Source organism: Callithrix jacchus, chromosome 8, assembly GCF_049354715.1.
Source record: "Callithrix jacchus isolate 240 chromosome 8, calJac240_pri, whole genome shotgun sequence".
NCBI classification, from domain to species: domain Eukaryota; kingdom Metazoa; phylum Chordata; class Mammalia; order Primates; family Cebidae; genus Callithrix; species Callithrix jacchus.
Genome location: NC_133509.1, coordinates 17,701,962 through 17,718,883, shown reverse-complemented (window position 1 = coordinate 17,718,883; position 16,922 = coordinate 17,701,962). Strand labels below are relative to the sequence as shown.

General features: G+C 38.7%; 1 protein-coding gene across 4 annotated transcripts in view; it reads left to right on the top strand.

Moving 5' to 3' along the window:
* Positions 1–8,254, top strand: part of UACA (uveal autoantigen with coiled-coil domains and ankyrin repeats) — a 96,785-nt gene extending 88,531 nt beyond the window's left edge. For all 4 annotated transcript variants that reach the window (XM_078333512.1, XM_002753290.7, XM_078333513.1 and 1 more), the window contains 3 exons: positions 1,463–1,615; positions 4,100–4,165; positions 8,060–8,254. In XM_078333512.1, the coding sequence (XP_078189638.1) occupies positions 1,463–1,615; positions 4,100–4,165; positions 8,060–8,131 (291 nt within the window). In that variant the 3' untranslated portion in view covers positions 8,132–8,254. The remainder of the gene's footprint in view (positions 1–1,462; positions 1,616–4,099; positions 4,166–8,059) is intronic.
* Positions 8,255–16,922: the final 8,668 nt, after the last annotated feature.

Below are 16,922 nucleotides of genomic sequence, written 5' to 3'. Positions count from 1 at the left end.
GTATTTCTACAGACTAGTTCCCTCACCCAGAATGTCCTTTTCCTCCTTTTACTGAGTTGAATCCTATACATTCGTTAACATGTTATCCTCCATCCTAAGGCCCTCACTGTCCAATCTAGCCTATAGTAAATATTTCCTCCTCCAAGATACATGTTTGGTTGTGGCTTTGCCATCCATGTAAAACATTTATATTACCTTGTTAGAATTATGTGGTTGATCTTCCCAATCAGTTTTTAAGAGCAGGGTTTATTACTTAACTTTCCATCTTATCTTTCATTCTCATGGTATAATTTACAGAATAGGTACTCAACAATATTTCTGAAACTGATATTGCATAAAGTTTGTACTATGGAGATGAGATATAAAGATTGACTGCAGTTTTATCCATCAACATGTAATGATTAAATGCCTTCTGCATGTCATGTGCTGGAATTACAGTTGAGTAAACACAGACACAGACTGCCCTCCCCAGTGGAGAATACTTGTACGTACTGCCCTCTGGCACACCACCTCCATGATTGAGAATTTAAGTGCTCTAAGCTTGTTCAGAAGGTAGTTATGGTAATATATAGTAATATATAATTATAAGTGCTAATTAATAGCTACTTGTCATTTATTGAGCATGTTATTTATAATTGCATTTGATTATCTTTTTTTCCTATTATTATTTTTCAATAAAAAATTTTGTGGGGGAAGGGATGGAGTCTTGCTATATTGCCCAGGCTGATCTTGAATTCCTGAGTTTAAACAATCCTTCTGCCTTGGCTTTCCAAAGTGTTGGGATCATAGGTGTGAGCCACTGTGCCCAACCTGATTTTCTTAACTCTGAAAGATTATCCAACTTTCACCAACGTGGAATCTAAGGCTCAGAAAAGTGAAGGAAATTAGCCACACTCATATAAGTCAACTCTGTCTGACTTTAAAGTACGGGGGAAAGAGCTGTGTTTCTAGGGACTTCCTCTAAACAGCCTCCTTGTTTTTTTTTTCCCTTGACAACAAAGTGGTCTTAAATAATACAACTTTTGGAAGGTACAAGAAACATGTTAATTCTAGACTAACATGGGCCACATCCTTTTACTTTTTACACTTTGTTGCAGGGAATCCCCCTTCCCTTCCTGTGTTCTATCAGTTACCTGGAAAATAGTTCATATGCCTTCATAGATGCTTATGTATAATCTAAAAGTAAGAACACTCACTTTATACTCACATCTTAGGATATATGTAATATTTATTCTTAATTTGGTATTGCTTTCGTAAAGAATTTCTGGAAAGGAATTTAATTATAAATTAAATTACATATTGTATACACTCTTGATAACAATCTTGGCAATATTCATACCTCAGTTTTCTGGTGTATAAAGATAAAGCTTGTGTCTCCAAAAAGGAATGATTTCTGTACAGAGATGTTCATTATACATGAGTAAGTGAATAATATGTTTCTCCCACAACTTTTTTTTTAAAGATAACTGAACTGCTTAATGATGTGGAAAGACTAAAACAGGCACTCAACGGCCTTTCCCAGCTCACCTACACAAGTGGGAACCCCACCAAGAGACAGAGCCAGCTGATTGACACTCTGCAACACCAAGTGAAATCTCTGCAGCAACAGCTGGCTGTGAGTAACCAGACACATGGGGCTTTGCGTGAATGTGTGCTGGTTCCCTGTAGTTAGTTTGTAAGGCTAATTAGAAATTAACTGTAGCTGTGTTCAGATCCAAGAATGTAATTGTTTATATATACCAAAAGTTAACCTATACTGGTGGTGTAATAATACTTATTGGATGACTACTGTATACCAGGCATGATATTAAACATTTTACATACCTTATCTGTAAACTTTCTCTTCATCACAATCCCACAAAACAGGTTTATTCCTCCATTTGATTCTTAAGGAAACAAAGAGTACAATACTTGATGCCTAGGGTCATTCAGCTCCGGTATAAATCTGAAACTGGCTGACTACAAATCTGGCATCTTTCTCACTGCAGTGGACCCTCTAAAATATTGGTCCCACTAAAGTAAAGGAGATTTAAAAATAATCTTTTATCTTTGTGAATAAAGAGGCATTCCTATGGTTTTATACCTTGCACAGAAGGATAAGTGCCTGGATTTAGCAGCTTAAGTTGGAAGCTCTGGTCTGAGTCCTGCCACTTGAAAGGAAGTGGCAAGGAACATTCCCTTTAACCCTTGTTTTTTTCATCCAGAAAATAGAATAATAACTGATTACTTGTTTGTTTACATTTTTAAAGATGAGTTCTTGCTATGTTGCTTAGGCTGGTCTCCAGTGGGGTCTTACTGTAGTTTGATCTGGGCTCAAGTGATCCTATTGCCTCAGCTTCCTGAGTATCTGGGACTATGTTTTTAATTGAATACACTAATATACATTGAAATGCTAAGTAAAATGGTCCAATCACATGTAAATTGTTGCTAATGTTTTCCTATTTCATAGAATTGTTTATGAGTTTTTTTTTTAATAGAAGAAAGGTGTTTTTTTTTTTTTTTTTAAGTGTTTATTTATTTATTTATTTTTTGAGACGGAGTTTCGCTCTTGTTACCCAGGCTGGAGTGCAATGGCGCCATCTCGGCTCACCGCAACCACCGCCTCCTGGGTTCAGGCAATTCTCCTGCCTCAGCCTCCCCAGTAGCTGGGATTACAGGCACCATGCCCAGCTAATTTTTTATATTTTGAGTAGAGACAGGGTTTCACCATGTTGACCAGGATGGTCTCCATCTCTTGACCTCGTGATCCACCTGCCTCGGCCTCCCAAAGTGCTGGGATTACAGGCTTGAGCCACCGCGCCCGGCCTAGTGTTTATTTTTTAACACTGTAGGCCTGTGGATGAAGCATGGCCAATTGTGGATTTGGATCTTATCCAAAGGATATAGTGTCCTTTTAATAACTGGAAATACTTGTTTATTGTTATTATGTTCATGACACTGTGCTAAGCAGGGATGAAGAAAGCATGCCATTCCTGTCCCCAAGGAGTTGTGGATAGAGAGGCAAAATATAGATCCATAAAAAGTAAAATGACAAGATGAGAGATGTCAAATATAGAATTGAGAATGCAGATTCTAAGTGATTGGGGTTTCCGGGAAGGAAAGATTAGTGGTATGGTGAAAACTAGTTTTAAAGAAGGGAGTACATGGCTTGAACTTGTAAAGTAGATGCTATTTTGGTAGGTGAAAGGAAAGTAGAGGCTCTTTCTCCAAAGACAATAGGGTAAAAAAAGACATGGAGGAGGAATACAAGTGGCATGGCCAGAGGGCAGTAAAAGGCCTGCCTGTAGAGTAGTCCCCCTCTTATCCACCGAGGGTATGTTCCAAGACCCCCAGTGGATGCCTGAAACCATGGATAGGACCTGCTGAACCCTGTATGTGCTATGTTTTTTCCCCATATTTACATGCCTGTGATAAAGCATAATTTATAAATTGGGCACAGTAAGAGATTAATAACAATAACATAAAATAGAACAATGATAACAATATGTCATAATAAAAGTAATGTGAATGCGATCTCTCTGTGTATCTCAAACTGAAATAGAGAAAGTGAAACCACCGATCGCAAAACTCCTGATAAGAGGAGACTGCTGTATTTGAGAGTGAATATTTGAAGCCAAACTAGAAGTCACTGAGAACCAAACTAATGAATTTGGATTCTCTCATGTATGTAAAGGAGTATCACTCAAGGTTTTCAAGCCAAAAGCGATGTGAGGAAAGAGCTACCTCAGTCTCAGAGGCATGATAAAGAATACAGTGTGGAGACAGTAAGGCAGGATAGGAAGCGTTTGCAATAATCCAAATGTGTGATAAGTGTCTGCAGAAGTTCATGGCACTAGATGTGAACTAAAGCAATAATTTCATGTTACTTAAGGAAAGTAGCATTGCTGTCATTATGAATGTTCTCACATATTCATTAGAGAAGTTTATATTGTTGTGTTTTGGAATTATGTATCTGGTAGGTCCAAGGTAGTCAGTTGTTAGAAATAGTAGGAGTGCCTTAATAATCATAATAGTTTTGTAGCATGAGGCCTGAGCATTGTCCAGACTTTGGAAATGTGAACGCTGATATTCAGATCTGCCCATCTTTTCACATTTCTAGGATGCTGACAGACAGCACCAAGAAGTAATTGCAATTTATCGGACACACCTTCTTAGTGCTGCACAGGTAAAGAACTACTTCTCCTTTGGAAAGAATATTGCTTTAGAGATGATAATTTTTTATTTTCAAATAAATTTATGTGAAAGTAACTGACGTTTAAAGTAGCTGCACCCCATATCCTTACTTAAAAATAATTATGTTTCTTTTTTTTTGAGAAGGAGTTTCGCTCTTGTTACCAGGCTGGAGTGCAATGGTGCAATCTCGGCTCACCGTAACATCTGCCTCCTGGGTTCAGGCAATTCTCCTTCCTCAGCCTCCTGAGTAGCTGGGATTACAGGCACGCGCCACCATGCCCAGCTAACTTTTTTTGTATCTTTAGTAGAGATGGGGTTCACCATTTTGACCAGGATGGTCTCAATCTCTTGACCTGGTGATCTACCCGCCTCGGCCTCCCAAAGTGTTGGGATTACAGGCTTGAGCCACTGCGCCTGGCCTATGTTTCTTTTAATTATGGTTTATGCATCTCCAGAAAAAATTTACGAAGCTATATGGCAACACAGCATCTTAAATTTAGTGTTGTCTCCATCTGCTTGTCACTCAGTTTATAGACAGTTTGGTAACATGTGCTGGCAGCACACGTTAATGGTGTTGCTAGCTGGAGACGGTGCCTTGACATCCACACGTGGCTGTCATCTAAGAGGAGAGTGGGAACGACTTTGAATACTAGAAAACCACAAAAGTGACAAGCAGGGTGTTGTGTATAGGATTGTAATAATTAAAGAAAAAGTGATCTGTTAAGAGAGAATTGATAATAATTATTTACCAAGCCTTAATTTGGCTTGGTAAAGCCAAGGAATAATTAAGGAATAATTTTATGAATTCCCTTTTTTAGGGGGGTACTGAGAAAGTTATGGTTAAAAAAGCATACTAAGAAATGATTAGCATATAAAGGATACTATTCTTACTTTCCTGTAGAAACCCCATGAGCAGCATCTCCAAAATTCTCAGAATAGATTTTTCAGGAAGAAAATGTACTAAAAGAAACAAATTTTAGAATGACAGAAGAGAGACCATGGGAATTATTTGGATTTGAAGTGTGTTAGTCCACACTGTAAAAACAAGCAAGCAAAAAAAAAAAAAAACAACTGCAAAACAAAACCAAAGAAGGGAAAGATGGATGTTGAGAGAAGCTTCAAAACAAGATCAATTTTAAAAAGAGAACTAGATAAAATAATAAAAAGAAAGATATTTTATGAATCAAATTCTTAAAATCCGTAGACCTGGCTTTTCTATAGGAGATGGAGGGAAAACTAACTCATGAAAAAGAATGAATGATAAGATAGATTAAGGTATCTTAGCCACTCTCTTTTGAACAAATAAAAGATAAACTAGAATTTTAAAGTTTATTGCAATTATTAAGAGAAGACTATTGAGGGACAGTGAATAGGAAGTTTAATGGGGGAAACAGTAGGAAATCATAGAAAATCTATATTAGGCTGAGAAAGTCACTGGTATTGGCCATGAGAGGAAGAGCTTGCTCTTAATGAAAAATATGCCAAACTAACAAGCCTTTCCACTTTGCATAATATGTACTTCTGGAATTTGAAATTATTTTCTACTTCGTCCTAATGAAACATAACAAAAGCAGTTGGCATCAGAAATAGTCTTGCCTTCTGGCATCATAAAGTTAACTAAGATATTAAGTTTAGTCAACTATGGCTAATGTTTGAAATTTAAACATCCTGCTGTTACAGAAACAGATTTTGGAAGCAAAACTTTTTATATTAATGGGAAGTGTTGTGCTGAAACCTCTTCAAGTATTCCAGGAAAAAAGAAGTGTGCGTGTATGTGTGTGTGTGTGTGTGTGTGTGTGTGTGTGTGCATGTGTGTGTGCATGCGTGTGTGTGCGTGTGTGTTGGGAGGGGGTGCAGTATTATAATAAGCCCACCACATTGACTTGCATTTAATCAACTCATGCCACCATTTTAAGTTTAAAGTATTTTTAAAAAATATAAATAGCCAACATGCATGTAAAAAAGATACTTGGTTTCATCAGTAGTGGTGGAGATGCAAATGAATAAGAACATACCATTTTTCACCTCCTGGACTGGCAGTATTACACAAGATTATAGTCGGTTGGGTTAGCCAGAGTGTATGGGAAATGGGCACTTTTACTCTGTTGATGGTAGTGCCGATAATTATAATCTCCGTAGAGGGAAATTTTGTAGAACTTAACAGAATTAAAAATTGAGACTGCTTTTTGACCCAGCAGTTTCATCTCTAGTAATCTGTCCATTACGATTGGAAATATCTTAAATGTCCATTATTAAGAGAATGGGTAAAGAAATGAAATACACCCATACAGTGGATATTATACAATAATTTAAAATAATTGGGTAGTTCAAGGGAAAGATTTCCGTGAGACTAGGTAAGAAAATAAGATCTTATGTAAAAACAAATATGGGTTTTTAAAATCAATTACTTAAATTTAAAATTTTTTTTTAAGAGACAGAGTCTTGCTCTGTCATCCAGGCTGGAGTGCAGTGGCACAGTCATAGCTCACACAGTCTCAACACCTGGGCACAGTCAGCTCACACAGCCTCAACACCTGGGCACAGTCAGCTCACACAGTCTCAACACCTGGGCACAGTCAGCTCACACAGCCTCAACACCTAGACACAGTCAGCTCACACAGCCTCAATACCTGGGCACAGTCAGCTCACACAGCCTCAACACCTGGGCACAGTCAGCTCACACAGCCTCAACACCTGGGCACAGTCAGCTCACACAGTCTCAACACCTGGGCACAGTCAGCTCACACAGCCTCAACACCTGGGCACAGTCAGCTCACACAGCCTCAACACCTGGGCACAGTCAGCTCACACAGTCTCAACACCTGGGCACAGTCAGCTCACACAGCCTCAACACCTGGGCACAGTCATAGCTCACACAGTCTCAACACCTGGGCACAGTCAGCTCACACAGCCTCAACACCTGGGCACAGTCAGCTCACACAGCCTCAACACCTGGGCACAGTCAGCTCACACAGCCTCAACTTCTGCGCTCAAGTGATTGTCCTCCCTCAACCTTCCAAGTAGGTGGGACTACAGGCATATGCCACCACACCCAGCTAATTTTATTTTTTAAGTTTTTGAGATGGAGTCTCAGTATATTTTCTAAGCTGGTCTTAAACTCCTGGCCTCAAGTCATCCTCCTGCCTTGGCCTCCCAAAGTACTGGGATCGCAGGTGTAAGCCACTGTGCTTGGCCATCAATTAGTTTTCTAATTAAAAAAAAAAAAAAAAAGAAACTCAGCAGCAATGACAACAAATTTCCTTGTAGTTTACTTTGCTCATTTATAACTTATGCTACCCTATCATTCAAGGCTGTTACTAAAAAGGAGAAAGAGGGAGGATTGTCCATTTGTTTTCTGGTAATGGGTGTTAGAGCAACTGGTGGGCACTACTTTTTTTTTTTTTTTTTAAAGACAGTCTTGTCCTGTCACCCAGGCTGGAGTTCAGTGTTACACTCTTGGTTCACTGCAACATCCGCCTCCCAGGTTCAAGTGATTCTCCCATCTCAGCCTCCCAAGTAGCTGGGATTACAGGCGTGTGCCACCACACATGGCTAATTTTTGTATTTTTAGTAGAGATGGGGGTTTTGCCATGTTGGCCATTCTGGTCTTGAATTCCTGATCTCAACTGATCCACCTGCCTCGGCCTCCCAAAGTGCTGGGATTGCAGGCATGCGCCACCACGCCTGGCCATGCACTACTTATTAGTTGATCATGATAGAGCTGTACTCCCTTTTCCAGTAATTCCTTTAGATATCACTACAGTGGTGAGGATTTAGCACGTGATGAATCAGTGACTAACTATGCTCTGTAAAAGCTTTGTCTTTAGAATTCTTATGTTAACAAAGATGTCATAAAATATTGCTTCTCTTTCCTCTTTCTCCAAAGGGTCACATGGATGAAGATGTTCAGGAGGCTCTGCTCCAGATCATACAAATGCGGCAGGGGCTTGTGTGCTAGCAGTTAGCACTGACTGCCAGTATCTGCTTTATCTTGCTGGTGCTGAACATTCTTTATACAACTCCATGGTCTTTCTGGGCCGTACTGTGCTGGTATAATTAAAATAAAATATATTTTGTTCCATCGGTAGATTTTTTTTAAAATTAGATGAATATATTAGTCTTTTTCAATATCAGTTTGAATCTTATTTTCTCTGTGTGTTAATTTTACAAAAAGGCAAACAACATAGCACTTTGCCCTGGATTGACTGCATATTTTTAAACCTTACAAATCCCTAATAAAATGTGAGCCATCTGAGTGAGTCCACATGCATGAAGGGAGGTTAGGCTGAAATAATTGCTTAAAGATTTCTTTCAGAGAAATTAATTTGGTTGGTGGCCACTTTTGGATCAAAAGACCTTTCAGAACCTCACAACTTGAGACATACCACAGTTGCGAGGAATGCATTGTAACTTGGCTGAATAAGTTATGTCTTTATTGAGGTAACTTCATTAGCGTCTTTGGCCTTTTCTGGAGGTGTAGATATTTTTTCTTTTTACACTAATAACTTTTATGCCTTTTAAAATAAATTGATTTTCATAAATGGCTTACAGTGCTAAATTACATTTAAATTAAGAACAGGCAGGGGTGGAATATATCAGGAATTTATAATAAAATTGCCTCATAATCTCTACAACAGTATCTTAATTTTTACTTGCGGTGACTATTCTTGCCACAGTATTGGTGAATAATGATAAATGATATACTAGATTTTTCAAAGTGTCAAAACTTTTGGACTTTCTTTAGCAAGTAGTTTGACATTTGCTACTAGAGTAACCAAGCACTCATTATATATGCATCCTCCAAATGTTTCATGCTTATTTATAGGAAAGTTATACTAATGAGATTAATAATGTGAAATACAGTTTTCCTGCAAAATTACCATTAGAGAATTTATTTGAGATAACAGATTTTTAAAGTTTTAAAGAAAAGTACAACAATACAGTAAACTGAAAGAGTATATAGATAGCAATAAAATAACATAAGTGGACATGTTTATAGTAAATACTCTGAAGTAACCCTTTTTATTAACTACATCTCATTAGGGAAAGTTTATATGTCTTGTTATTTTTATTAACATTTTATTCACCATTCAGAGTGCAAATTACTATTTTGACTGTTAACAAATAACTGAGCAAATGAATCTCTGGAGTTGAGTTTTCTTAAATTGCAAAATTTGCCTTAGCAATAAGCTTTGAACATTCTGAACCAGATTTTTTTCTTCCATTTTTGTTTAATAGGGCAAAAGTACCATCAAAATGGCTTCTCATACCAAAGAATAAGCCATCGTATTTTTTCAGTGTTAAAACAACAGTAAAAGTCAGAATTGGATTTAGTTTTAATTCTTTATACAGTTTACTTAAGCAGTATTTGTTTCTTTACTTTTTTTTGTTTTTGTTTTTTTGAGATGGAGTTTTGTTTGTGTTGACCAGGCTTGAGTGCAGTGGCACAATCTTGGCTCACCGTAACCTCTGTCTCTCGGGTTCAAGCAATTCTGCTGCCTCAGCCTCTTGTGTAGCTGGGATCACAGGTGACCATCACCATGCTCAGCTAATTTTTGCATTTTTAGTAGAGATGGGATTTCACTGTTGGCGAGGCTGGTCCCAAACTCCTGATCCTGTGACCCACCCAACTCAGCCTCCCCAAGTGCTGGGATTACAGGTGTGAGCCACCACACCCGGCCTAATTATTATGTTTAATGTTGTCCTTCAACATGAGTTCTGTTTCACAAGTTTTAGGCCACCTATTTCAAGAAAAATAAAATATAAATTAAAAAAGTACCCAGGCACAGTGGCTCATACGTGTAATCCCAGCACTTTGGGAGGCCAAGGCAGGTGGATCACCTGAGGTCAGGAGTTTGACAATATGGTGAAAGCCCTCATCTGTGCTAAAACTGCAAAAGTTAGCCAGGTATGGTGGCAGTTGGCTGTAGTCCCAGCTACTTGGGAGGCTGAGACAGGAGAATCGCTTGAACTGGGAAGGCAGAGGTAGTGAACCAAGATTGCGCCACTGTACCCCAGCTTGCGTTACAAAGTGAGACTCCATCTCAAAAAAAATTTTAAAAATAAATAAATAAAAATAAACCTCTACAATAGAGCAAAGTTTTAAATTGAATATTCATATTCAGTGTTTTATTTTCCACATCAGAGATGGGAAGGGAACCTTATGTGTATTTCATTTTGTTTTCAACCAGCAATAAAGTTTTCTCTAGAATATTGTTTTGAACATCCTTGTAAAAGAATTGCAAGTTAAACTGGTTTATTGACTGTATTTGGGACAACTGGGAATAGGACACGAGAGGCTCCAAAATACAACGAGCATACCCATTTTCATTCAGCTATCTGGAGTAAAATATCACTGGTTTATTGACTGTATTTGGGACAACTGGGAATAGGACACGAGAGGCTCCAGAATACAACGAGCATACCCATTTTCATTCAGCTATCTGGAGTAAAATGTCAGGTGCCTCCTTCAATTAATCTTGTGTTGTTCACTCACCTTTTGATAGCAAAGGCAGAAATTACACTGAAGACTAAAGCTTTTTAATTAGCAAACAAATGGAACATAGATAATGGACAATGCTGGTCACTGCCATGCTGTGTTCAGAAAGACTATGAGACCTGAACCTATGGCAAGAGGAAAGAAGAGTGATGCTGTCTAAGATGTACTGCGTGCTCCCTGAGAGAATCACTGAATTCCTATTGGAGTGCAATCCTTCATTGAAAGCTTTATTACTCTTGTTCTACATAGTTGTTTTCTTGTCACTTCCCCCTCAGAAAAGCATATTCCTTTTGATCGAAGGTCGGTGTTATAAATAATTGTCTATTAAAAGAAAATCAAATATCCATGCATTGAACATCTTAAATTTTAATATTATGGTGAGTGTAATCACTTTATATGGGCATTGTTCTAGAATTCTGGATGAATTTAGCTTTGTCTTTTTTATGGCTTTTTAGAATCATTTCTCTTGACCCTAACCAAGTTTTGTAGTTTACAATTTTCTACTCTTTATGAATGCATTGGCTTATTGCTGCTTTAAAAATCTTGTAGCTTTAGAATATGAGCATCTTTTTCTCCAGTGTTACCAGCTTTCCTCTGACAAGGACCTAAAAACTATTCTCACACATGTGCTTATTCACCTGCCTGAATGTTCATGTCTTTGACTTGTTTCAAAGTAAAACAGGGAAGAGTTTCAAATTAATTTTTGGTGTTCATGGTGACTAGAGACCTCAGTGCCTGCTTACAGGAGTGCCAGACCTTAGCAGCAGTTACAAGCTTCTTTTGACATCTGCTTCACCATGGTAGAAGACAGTTACTTCTTATTCTCTGTTTTCCTCACACTGGATTCTGCAGCCTTGCGATCTTTTTTCTTCTGGCTGGTTCTGTGCACCAAAGTAATGGTAGCACCTCTGGCACCATAATACGGGTTCAAAGAGAATTGCCAGTGATGAACATGGAAGATGTGGCTGACCTAGATCTTACCCCAGCCCCAAAGTTTTATGAATAATTTCAGACGGAGGAAAAAGAGCACTAGATGAATAAAGGCAGGATTTGTACCATACAGTAGATTGTGCACAAAATAAAAAAGAAAATTAGTATAGGCATGTCAACTGTCATTTCATTCAGTGTTGTTCCCAGCTAAACTGGAAACTGGGCCTCAGACTGTTGCTGGAAATTCAGTTCTTTCCCGTGTTTTGGTCCTAGCCATTTGAAGCAGGACTATTTAGACCAGCCTCTCCAGGTAAAGATTAACCTGATTCTTAGCGTGATTTCTGATTATTACTGAATACATTGACCTTTGGGCTCAAGTGAGTAATGAATGTACAGATTTTTTTTTTTTTTAAAGATCACGCTGTATCGGAGATGGCATTCCAACAAGGCTCCCTAGGCAGTGAGGGTACTTGTGTTCAGTGTAATTGGGCATGTGACATCGCTTATATATTAGAGGCATTTTCATTATTTATGCCTGCATGAACAAACATCGATGATGAATGAATTCAACCAAAAAGAGAAGGTTACAAAAATGTCATATGTAAATGAAAAAGAGCAAGACTTATGAGGGTTGCTTCTCTAGTTTATATATACATATACATATACATATACATATATATATATATATAATTGAGTCTAATTTATATGTATATATAATTTATTCCATTCAGTAAAATAATAGAAGAGACATCAGTAAAAACAGGGCCCCCTGTAATTGATATTTGATATCAAATTGTACTTAATTGACCTGATTTTCTTTTTTTTGAAAATCTTTCACTCTTGTTTCCCAGGCTAGAGTGGTGTGATCTCGGCTTACTGCAACCTCCCACTCCTGGCTTCAAGTGATTCTCCTTCCTCAGCCTCCCAAGTAGCTGGGATTACAGGCATGTACCACCATGCCTGGCTACTTTTGTATTTTTAGTAGAAATGGGGTTTCACTATGTTGGTCAGGTTGGTCTTGAACTCCTGACCTCAGGTGATCCACCCACTTTAGCCTCCCAAAGTGCTGGGATGACAGGCGTGAGCCACCGTGCCCAGCAGATTTTTATAGCAAGTTGGCAGTTTTTTTCAAGATAGCAGTCCTGGGAATATTCTGAATTCTGGGAAGAGTTTAGAGAGGTTATTGCCTTCTTAATAATTTAGAGCGTCTATTGCTCTGCCAAGTCAGAAGATTAACATTTAATAGAAAAAAAATTATATATCTATAATTCAGTCACAGCTATTAGATCAGATGGATTTTACATTAAGTGAAAAAGATGTTGAGCATTTAAGGACCATTAAACTACAGGACTCTTTTATTAGGTTTTAAGGCCTCCAAGCCAGGGTCCTGCTGCGAAGAGTATTTATTTTACACATACAGAACCCATTAAAGATGGGAAAGGGGCACACATTTTAAAAGAAAATAGGCCGTGAAAAAGTGTGATTTTCCACTTTGTGAACAGCTACCATACAGATTCAGTCTTATTTTATAATAATTAGTTTTACGCATCATTTATAGCTTTCTTACCAGCTAGAAAAATATGGTGAAGGCCACTTTAAAAGTGGTACCTGCAGGAAATCCAAGTAGCTCCATGTCCTTTGTTGATATTTCACTTTGAGAAACTGCATTTCTAGTAGTAGTCAGGATCCTTAAGGTTGCTATATGTTGTCGGGAATTTAAGTTTGGAAATCCTCCAGTGGTCCTTAAGGACCATGAAAGCAAAGACCCAGAGAGGAGTTGTAGTGTTTACTTTTTCTAGCAATGTTCAAATTATCAATGAGAGAATGGAATTTGACCCTTGAGAAGAATCACTTGCTTACGGCTGCACCATTCTCTTTATTAAGTGCTTATCACAATCCCATTGTTGGAATTAAACAATACCTTAATGTAAGTGTTTCTTACTATTTACACCATGCCTCCTGCCCCATTCCTACTTCCAAAAACTGGGGAAGAGTTTTAGGTAGGCGTCTAAAAGCAAATGACTCAGGGAGGATGTGAGAATGGAGTTAATATAATTCGTAACTTTTTTCCCCTACAATGTCCAAACAAATTTGGTGATTTTCTTTCTTGCTATTCTAGGCTTTTTTAAATTGCCTCTGACTAAAGTGGCACCTTATGGGCTGCTTCAGAAATTTTCTTCAGGATTTAAAAATGAAGCCGATTCATATTCAGAGTCTTCCTGCTGAAAATCTGTTAAGCCAAAATAAAAATGACTGCTACTTAAATTTCTTTTTTCCTCTTTGTTGTTGCTGCAAACATTGTCTCACTTACAGGAGTTGCAAGATCTCATTTATGCAGTTAAAAGTCATTCTGCTTTGTACAAATAGAGAGAGATGAACCATCCCAGGACTACCAATACAAGTCCTAAGGATTAAAGTGTATCTGCCTCTATCAGATAAATGTGAGCTGCTCTCCTGAGTGTGGAGGCTTTTTTTTTTTTAAGTGAATTGTTCCAGTTGGCCTTAATCCCTAAGCAATATAGCTCCTTTAAAACCATCTTTATTCATTCACACCAATTGACACTTAAAATCCCCAGCCACTGTTCATCTAAGTCTAAATATATCTGTTAGAGTCAAATGTGTTTAAGAGGATTTGCAATCTGATTATCCAAAATACTATTTATTGTCAATGTTTTTGCTGTGCCATGGCCAATCTTATTATTATAATGTACGTTGCCATTTAACGGCAGCAGAACCGAAAATATATCACAGCAATTGGGATAACCTGAAGGAGGGCTTTTCTCCAGCTCCTCGCTGGCACAGCTTGTTGTGTGGTTACGAACATCAGAAAGAATTCCTTAATAAGCTCTTGCTCTCCTTCCAGACCCTTTTGGGCAATCTCGCCCTTCATGTTCTCTAAGTAGAGAGCAGTTACCAGGACAACAGAGAATTTGAGGAAGATTTAATTGTGATTTGATGTCTAACCAGAATAAAGAGCTAGTGCCTTGAATTTATATTCTAGGTTTCCAAGCAAATGTCAATATGCATATTTATTATTTTTGCCCTTCCTCATTATAAAAAGGATTTTAAGATGGTTCACTTTTTTTTTCTTAATATGGGAGAAGAGAGTGGAGATGATAAATAGTAAAAGGATAGGAAAAGCAGGCAGCAGCTTGTTACGCAGAAAACATGCCATTAGACACTATAATCTGCTTTTCTGGGGCTGACCTCAGCTTGACTCTGAACTTCTAGTGGCCAGGGTAATGATGAAAGCATCACATATGTGAGGTACAGTGTCAGGCAGAGCACAGTTATTCCTGGTTCTGAAATTGGTGTGGTGTTCCCCATGGGTCCAGCACATCAATTGGTGTACATCTCAAGCTGGAGTATGCTGTGCCTCAGGGCATGTGCTGTGCGATAAAAATGGCACATCTTCCTAAAGTGCTTCCATCGGGCTTAATGGTAAGAAAGGTATTTGGAATATTTTTATTTTGGAATAATTTGTAGTCCATGAGATGACTGAACCAGGGCAATAGTCCACATTTTGAGTCCATAAGGAAAAATCTGTGGGTTTTCTCTTACCTTATTCTTGGTCCACAGATGTTTCAAACACATTTCTTTCTTTCTTTCTTTCACAGATGTTTCAAACAAATATCTTTCATTTTGAGGCAGAGTCTTACTCTGTGGCCCAGCCTAGAATGCAGTGGTATGATCTCAGCTCATTGCAACCTCCACCTCATGGGTTCAAGCAATTCTCCTGCCTCAGCCTCCCTAGTAGCTGGGACTACAGGCATGCACCACTACGCCCAGCTAATTTTTTTTCATTTTCAGTAGAGACGAGGTTTCACCATGTTGGTCAGGCTGGTCTCGAACTCCTGATCTCATATGATCGGCCTGCCTCAGACTCCCAAAGTGCTGGGATTACAGGCATGAGCTACCATGCCCGACCCAAAGAAATTTCTTAAGTAGATATGTGTATCTGGTTGTTTTTCTTTGTTTGGTTTTTTGCCTGCCTTTTATTTATTTTTCATTACCTCTGCCACTGCCTTCTGGCCTTCTATGAACATGACAAAAATTCTTTGCCTGGCTAAACTTTAGGATATTCGACCTTTTCCTAGGCCCCTATGTGCACTTCTTGTACAACCCAGTTTTAGCAAAGAACCCTACCAGGTCAGTGTAGCAAGAGCTCCTCACCCTTGAAAGCTGGTCACTCTTTACATCTGATCCGGTTCCTCATACCCCACCTTCCACAGGTGATGTCTAATCACCCTGGTCCGTCTTCAGTAGGAATCCTGTGAGTGGGTTTAGCCTTACTCCTGATGTTGTCTTGTAGAAATTTCCCATTCAGTGACCACCCCTCCAACCCTGCTTCTTGGCTGTAAATTTCCACTTGCCCATGCTGTATTCAGAGTCAATCCCAGTCTCTCCCATGTTGTGATCTCTGTGGCAGGGCTCCCTATCCTAGCATGATGGTCCTGAATAAAACCTTACTGTGCTTTCACAAGTGTCATTGAATAATTTTTTCATTAACATGCTTAGGGTATGGTTACCCTAAGTCCCCCATTTTTGTACCCTCTTGCCTAGGCCCTAAGTACCATGTGCTCCTGTTTTCTTTCCTCTCCCATGCTTTCTTCAAAGATAGGAATCGGTATAGCTTTCTGAGGCAGGAATTAAAAAGCAGTGTGACTAATTCATGCCAGCTGTAAATTACTGATAACCATTGTAAACTAATTTTTGAACAGCATTATTTAACCCCTGATAATGTATTAATTGGCAGAGAATCTTAGGAAAAATAATAAAATGAAGGGGAATGATTCAAATTTTAAGGGGAAAACCTTTTTTAACAGTGTACTGTGTAGTGGACATTTACTGTTCTCTTGACCCACCCAGCGTACAAATGACCTTTCTACATCAGGAATACTCTGCCTTATGAGTCTTGATAAAATGTAGACACATGTGCTCACTAGAGAGGCTGAAAATGCCAATAATTGCTTTTCCCTGACCCACGTGCTACTGGGGTGCAGGCACATGATCCAGGCCATTGTATTCTGCCAAATGTGCCCTTAACTTTGACTAGGTACTAAGTAACAGAGGCATGGGTGATATTTGTCTTTCCGGCAGCAAGGACAGTTGGGGTTACTGCACGATCAGGTTCCTGGTGCAGAGATGGAGATGGCCAAAAGATGAGCATCTCATGCTTGGTGGGACTGCTGTTTTCTCACCAGACAGGCTTTGGAGTATAATTTGGAAGCTTGTTTCTGTCTGCTCAGGCCCAATCCTGGTTTTCTACCTTCTGTGTAGATACCCAGTACATTTAAAGTAAATCCCTGTCTGCTTAACA